Source organism: Populus alba, chromosome 13 (assembly GCF_005239225.2).
Source record: "Populus alba chromosome 13, ASM523922v2, whole genome shotgun sequence".
Lineage (NCBI taxonomy): Eukaryota > Viridiplantae > Streptophyta > Magnoliopsida > Malpighiales > Salicaceae > Populus > Populus alba.
The window spans coordinates 3325788-3333376 of record NC_133296.1 but is presented as its reverse complement, the minus strand read 5'-3'; the positions used below and the strand labels follow the sequence as shown (position 1 = coordinate 3333376).

General features: G+C 29.0%; 1 protein-coding gene across 1 annotated transcript; it reads left to right on the top strand.

The window, feature by feature from the left end:
• The first annotated feature begins 345 nt into the window (after nucleotides 1-345).
• Nucleotides 346-1836, top strand: LOC118044035 (auxin-induced protein 22D). The gene is made up of 4 exons (XM_035052180.2): nucleotides 346-703; nucleotides 923-1125; nucleotides 1262-1361; nucleotides 1482-1836. The coding sequence occupies exons 1-4, from the start codon at nucleotides 468-470 to the stop codon at nucleotides 1555-1557; spliced, it is 615 nt and encodes a 204-aa protein (XP_034908071.1). The 5' UTR covers nucleotides 346-467; the 3' UTR covers nucleotides 1558-1836.
• The last annotated feature ends 5753 nt before the right edge of the window (nucleotides 1837-7589 follow it).

Here is a 7589-nt window from a genome sequence, read left to right as displayed (position 1 = left end):
TGTAATGAGTTATTTTTGTCTTGTTGCATGTATCCTTAATAACCTAATTTATTATTGTGAGATTAGGCCCTAAGCATTAATTACGCTTTTATTTTTTTTTCTAGTTATTATTGTACTATATGTTAACTTTGAACTTATATATAGGAGTTGTTATTAGAATTAATGATAAGTAGTTCTATCAATTAACTAAAATTAAAGGAATTTATTAGAAACATACTTAATTTGTTATCCACGCGCCATGAGGGGTGAAGATAATATTGTTTTTGTTTTCCCAAACAATACTGTTCTTTGCCTTTAATTAATTTCAATTGCCAAGTTGCTTATATAACGTAGGCATGCATTTGCTTCAGCCATCTCAGAGAGCTTTGCAACCACACGGGAAATACAGAGAAGTTAATTCGCTGCCACTTTAGAAGAGAAACAAACTTCATTTCATTTCAAGATCGTTGAATAAAGAGACGAAAAGTATGGAATTTGAGAGAGACCTTAATCTTGATGCAACAGAGCTTAGGTTAGGCCTCCCCGGCACTGCCACAAAACAGTCAGAGAAGCAAACACCTAACTCAAATCTTGCCAAGAGCAACAAAAGATCATTGCCTGACATGAATGAAGAGCCTGCAGGATCATCAAGGGAAAATTCTAGCACTGTGTCATCAAATGAAGAAAAAAGCCATGACCAAGAAACTGCTCCTCCACCCATCAAGTAAGTTAATTTGCCACCTTCTTCTCTTCACAATGAGAAAATCCTAGCTAGAGGTCTCGATGAACTGTGTCAAAACATGTTAAGTATATATATTCTTGTTTATTCCTTCTAGTGATCTGGATTTTTTAGTACTTTGGTGATGATTAGATGTTTGAGGGTTATGCATGCATGGTTTTGAATAATAAGCTAATTTTAGGGTGGATTGGTGTGATTTTATAGGGCACAAGTGGTAGGGTGGCCACCAATCAGATCTTACAGGAAAAACTGTCTACAAGCAAAGAAACTAGAGGCTGAAGCTGCTGGACTTTACGTGAAAGTTAGCATGGATGGTGCTCCTTATCTCAGAAAGATTGATTTGAAGGTTTACAAAGGATATCCAGAACTCCTCAAGGCCTTGGAAGAGATGTTCAAATCCAAAGTTGGTACGTATTTTTTTTCCCTTTTTTTCTCTTTAAACTAACTACACAACACTGTAAAGAGGTTGATTTAATTAATATGAGAACAAAATACATACGTTTTTGAATTTAAAATTAAATACACGTATATTTCTTTTTGCAGGTGAGTATTCGGAGAGGGAAGGGTATAATGGATCAGAACATGTACCAACATATGAAGACAAAGATGGAGATTGGATGTTGGTTGGAGATGTTCCATGGGAGTAAGTTCTTCTCTTGTTGCTCTTAGATTGCAATTTCCTTATTAATAGAAAGGGAGATTAGTCAATCAATTACTCCATTGTTTAGCTAAACTTACACTTGCTTTTTCCCCCTGAATACAGTATGTTCATCAGTTCATGTAAGAGGCTGAGAATCATGAAAGAGTCAGAAGCTAGAGGTTTGGGTTGTGCTGTGTAAAGCCTCACACATGCAATTCAGGCCCCTAACAAAAGATGAAGAAAAGATCAGAAAGAGAAAGGGAAGAGTTGCACTTTTAGCCTGGGTTCTCCGAGAAGAAATATCAAATATGGATCAATTTTATCACCCAGAAAGAAAGAAAAAATGTATCTGGATTTTTCCTTTGTTGGATTGCATGTAATAGAAGATTTTAGAAGGATTTGTTAGGATATCACAGATCTGCATGTATAGTTGGCAAGTTTGCTTCTTGAATGCAATTGTACAAAGAGTTCTACATCAGATCACAAGTTTCTCCATGTAGCAATGGAATAGATCATATTTAATTACATATAAATGATGCAAAATACTTTTCAATGCCATGTTAGAGGTATGTGCTGAAGTTTTATCTGGTTAGGGTGCGTCGTTGGAGCTACAAGATAGAGAGGGATCGATAACATATTCCTTTCGTTTTCCTTTTAGAAAAAAACTTGGAAGGAATTACAAGATCAGATTCGAGGCCTTTGCTCTCTCTCCCTTTGCTTTGCTTTGCTTTGTGGTAGAACTGAATATTGTTGAACTAAAGACTCATCAGGTAGTATCAAGGGGATGAGAATTGGATGCTCTTGACATATTTTCTGTCATTTAGTAGAATTAAAAGCTTTGCGAAATCAAAATGAGAATAAAAAAATAAGATATGCTCTAATCATAGCGGGCAGTTCACAGTTGTATACGAATACGAATATATATATATTATATTCCCTACAATAATTTTCATTGGAATGAGTCAAATGACCATATGATATTTCATATATCTATGATCTATATTTTTTTTTATAGATCATGTTGTTACTTTAAACTACAGCTTCTGGATGCACCACCATGCGTGATATTTTATTGATCATTAAACTTGGAAATTCTCACATTAAAGAACCACCATGCGTGATATGTGTGTGTGTGTGTAGAGTATGAGTGATGATAATAATAATAAAAAAAAAAAAAAGAAGGAAAATGACTATCATCATTGCCTCGTATAAATCCAACCTTATTTGTCTTTCTAATAGAAGAGAGAGAGAGATAGAGGGAGGGAGGGAGGGGGAGAGAGAGAGAATTATGAGTGTCGCCATTACATCATAACACACCCACTCCGCACCAAGTAGATTGTATTTTATTAACAAAATTAGTGTGTGATTAATGAATAAAAAAAATGATTGGCTTTTTCTGGTCAAAACAATAGGAATTGCATGTGACATTGTTCTTTCTTTTATGCAGGAACAATATAGCTTTCATTATTATAATTGTGAAAAATCTCACCCATGATCTTACCATAAGTATTGTCACTTCCAACACAATCATCCCAATTACTAATTACCTATGACTCTTATCTTATGGTGTTTTTGTTGATTGGCTGGCCGCTAATTAAGTCTTCCTCTGCTGCACTTCCCTTATAATTAGCTCCAGTCTTGATGCTCCCTTCATGGTCTGGAATTATGTTGGCTTTTGATCTGAGCTTTTGTTTTATGCTTTGATCGATCTGGCTTTGCACTAATTATACTTCGATCGGCCAATGTTACTACTGAACCTAGTGCGGACCAGCCCTTATTTTTTTTAATGAATTGGAGCTTAACTGATAGGTTTGTATTTCTTCCTAATCTAGGTAGAACTTTTTAAAAAAAAAAATAATTCAGTGTCACTTAATGTTGAAGGAAGGGTATATTTTTGGCGAGTTATATATATATATATATATATATATATATATATATATATATATATATATATAAATAAAAAAGAAGTAAGATAAAAAGAAAAAAAAGTCTTTACATAACTAAAAATCATAACTAGTTTATAGAAATTCTAAATAAGAAACTTGTTATGTAATAAAAAAAATGGATATCATCTTATATATTCTACTTAAAATAAGATGCATTGCTATATATTTTTAATGATATATATAGTTATGTAATTTGTCTAAACTTGTTTGTTATCCGAGTTTTGTTATTGTTGTCCTTTAAACAACATTCAAATTAAGAACAGGGCTTAATGTTGGACCTTACCTTCCTAGTGTTATTTGATAAATAAAAAAACTAAATTAATTGGCCCTATTATTTATTAATTAATAGTCAAAGGACACACCCGATATTGAATCATTCCATTCTAGGTTATTTTATATAAGATAGGTTAATTTAATATGCAAGATAGGATACTTATATATGATCAAGGCCCAATAACCACATACTAAATAACATCCAAAGAGCATGGCCGATATTAAACCATTCTATCATAGGTTAAAGTACATGGTGGGAATACTTATTATTGTTTGAAAGATTTACATTACCTATTAAATAACGTCCAAACAATAGGGCTCGTTAGTGGACCATTCCATCCCGAACTACTTAATAAATAGTAGCACTAACAAATCAATTTTCAAAATCATGAAATGGAATGATTATACGATGACCAAAACTTTTATTCATTAATATTCTAGAGATCATGTATTAATTGATACTATTATTTACTTATCAACATTGGAGGAATGATGTCTAATATTAGTATGGGTTGATTAGTAATTAATAAAAACAATTAATTAATTGATCATTTTTTGATGGATCTTATTACTACTTTTGGTATTATTGTAAGGAGTGATAAAAAAAGAGGTCATATCACTCATAATTGTATTCCAAATTTTCCAATTAATTCAAAAGTTACATAAGCCATGTCAAACTTATTTTGTTAAAATTAGGATTGGAAATGGGATATCTATATATTCTCTGCCGCTTAACAACTTTATGGTGGTTTTTATTTTAGCTAACAACTCTCTCAATGTTTCAAAAAGTGTTGTGGAAGATGTTATACATGGATCACCATTTTTTTTCCTTGCATCAATACTAGAATAAAGGCTAATATGGAAACATACTTTTTTTAATGTGCATTTGATATTGTGGTGTATAGTATTTTTTAAAAGTGATTTTCACTTGAAAATACATCAAAATATATATATATATATATATATTTAATATTAGCACATCAAAACTGTTAGAAAACACTAAAAAGACATCGATTTGATGTTTTTTCAATGCTCTAAAATGTAAAAACAAATGATTAGTTGGTTTTACTTATGAGCAATGAACATATGTAGATTAATGAATATCCATTTTCCAAGTGTTTATATATATAGTCTTACCTGAATACATAATTTGAAATTGCTAAAAGAAAATTAAGAATAACATAAAAGTAGGTTTTTTTCTATCATGATTTCTGGTTATTTTAACTTTAATAAACTTTATTTTATATTAAAATTAAAAGAAACTTTAAACCACATGAGAAAAACATTATGGATGTACCTAGTGAATCCACAATGTTTTTTTTTTTTTTTTTTTTTTCATTCTGACCCTCTCCACACCAAAGAAAATACTTGCAATGAGAGTATTATGATCTTTTTCATAGGGACACATCTATCTTTTAAAAATTCATTGCAGCATAAATGTTTTTTTTTTTTTAACATTTTATTTGAATAGTTGAGTTACTAAATTAACATTTTAGGTAAAAAAAAAACTTTTTATCCAGGGTTTTAATGGTCATTTTTTAATGAATAGTAAAAAAAGCTTTAATGCCCTCAAAATCAAATAATTTTAAAACGTCCATACACAAGATTTTTCATCTTTATCTTTAGGTTTTTTTTTGTTATTTTTAAGTGGGTTCAGGGGCATTCCTGTCTTTCAATAATATAAAATATTAAAAAAAAAAACATTGTTGACCATGAGAAACATGTGTTACTGAGTTGATGCTACCCAAGCCCTTCGGATAGCATGTGTTGGCAATGTCTTGAAGTCAAATATCACCTTCCATTATAGCATTAGAAGCGTGTCAACATCCTCTTCTTAGCGGTATGACTCGTGTGTGCGGAGGCATGACAATTGGGCTTTAATGATTTTTTTCTCCTCTTTCTTTTCTCTCTCTTCTCTTCGTTAAAGTATGATGGTTTCCTCTTATTTGTCTTATAAATTTAATTTGGTCCTTCTTCTTTTGATTGTTATTTTTTTTATATTTTTTATATTTTTTTAATTGATTTTCTCTTTCAATTTCATCCATATCATTTGATCTAATTTGACTTTTATATTAAATTTGGACCTTATTCTTTTGATTTTCTTAAACTCTTTTGCTAATTAATTTTGTTTTGAATTTTATCCCCCAGCATTTGATTTTAAATTATTTTTATGTCAAATTTGGTCCCCGTTCTTTTTATTATATTTTTTTAATCTTTTTTATGACATTTGTGTTTTAATTTCATCCATTAATACTTTTTTTATTGTAATTTTTTTTTCTCTTTTATAGGGTTAATCTCAGTCTCATGACTAAGATCACAAATTTCAAAGGTTAACACAAGTTGATTTTGGTTCTTTTTATGCTCATTTAAAAAAGATATTTCATTTTTAATTTCATCATCTGATGCTTCATTTTTTTATTGATCTTTTTGTTTTTTTTTTCCTTTCCTTTTTGAGAGGTCATCCCATTCTTATGCACATCACAATGTTAACGAGTTAACTCATGTTAACTCAATAATTTTCTTTTAAGAATCTTGATTTGTTGTTTTTTTAGGTTTGCTTTCTATACGATTAGTCCCGATCTCATGAGCAAAATCACAAGTTTTGAAAGTTAACACAAATTGACTTTGATGTTCTTTTAAGTCTTTTTTTTAAATTGATTTTTTTTTCATTTTTATCCTCCAATATTTTTTTTTGAATTGGTTTTCGTGTTTTTTTTTTTTCAATTTTTTTTATATGAGGCTATCTCAATCTTGTGCTTATAGTTGAAAGGTTAGCCTAGGTTGACCGAAAACTTTTTTTTTGTGCCACTTTTTATTTTTAGTTTTGTCATTTAACATTGTGTTATTTAATATTTGGGCTTCATAGTGTTATTAAATTTACTTTCGTTAATGACTTTTTTTTTTATCTTTTATTGGCACAAATAATTATTTGATTAAGTAAAAGATTTATGATAAGAAACAAAGTTACTAAAAACAGCTGAGGATACGACCCATATTACGAGATAAAATATCTTAATTTTAGTTATTTCTTTATCAAATATTTATATATTTAATTATATTTGTGTACAAGCATTTCAATTATAATTGAAGAATTTTTTATATTCAAAAACACGTTACAAAAACTTGTATATTTATTTTTTACTGGAAAAAAATTATTTAAAGCACAGATCCAATAACTAATAAAATTACTGAAACTTGTTCAAGTGGCACGAGGGCTTTGATTTGAAAAATTTATGATACAAAACTTCACTAAAGTTAAGTTTGAGATTGAATCAAAAAACATATTGATTAAGTAAAACGTAGATGGCTGATTAATCCATCATTTCAACTTCAAGGAAAATAATAATAATTTAATAAAAATAATTTACTCGAAATTCATTTGAATTAAATCAATGAATTAATAAGGCATGCCCTTTTCCAAGTTTAATCTCTAAACTAAATCATACAACTATGCACTAAACAAAAAAAACAGCAGCAAAACCTATGAAAATACTGTATATAGAAAGAAAAGATAAGGAATGGCGATGAGGCAAACGAAACTTGGTTTCATTTGAGATTGAAAATTAAATTATTTGAAACTATTTTTTTATATTTTTAATTTTTTCAATATATATTATTATGAATTTAAATTTTAAAAAATAAAAAAATATATTATTTTAACCTTGTTTATTTTTGTATTTCAAAAATAATTATGAAAAAATTTAAAATTTTTATTTTTTACTTTAAATTAATATTTTTTGATGTATTTAAATCATTTTAATATACTAATTTTGAAAATTTTAAAACAATATTATTTTTATATATTTATAAATAAAATCTACAAACCAAAACTATATTTTCAAACATCCCTCTTTAAATCCATTACTTCCATGCTCCTGAAAACATAATAATAGAAAAATGGAGCGGACCGCAACGCCCAAAAAGCTTCTAGAGTCTGTTTGGTATTGTGGTAGCTGTTGTGGTTGTGGTTTAAAAAAAGTTGTTTTATAAAAAGTACTTTTAGTTGAGGTTG

What these genes read in the sequence shown, in the direction of transcription:
- LOC118044035 (XM_035052180.2), top strand. Translation starts at nt 468, where the DNA reads ATGGAATTTGAGAGAGACCTTAATCTTGATGCAACAGAGCTTAGGTTA. An exon ending in ACTGCTCCTCCACCCATCAA is followed by an intron (nt 704 to 922) that starts GTAAGTTAATTT and finishes GTGATTTTATAG; the next exon opens with GGCACAAGTGGTAGGGTGGC. An exon ending in GTTGGAGATGTTCCATGGGA is followed by an intron (nt 1,362 to 1,481) that starts GTAAGTTCTTCT and finishes CCCTGAATACAG; the next exon opens with TATGTTCATCAGTTCATGTA.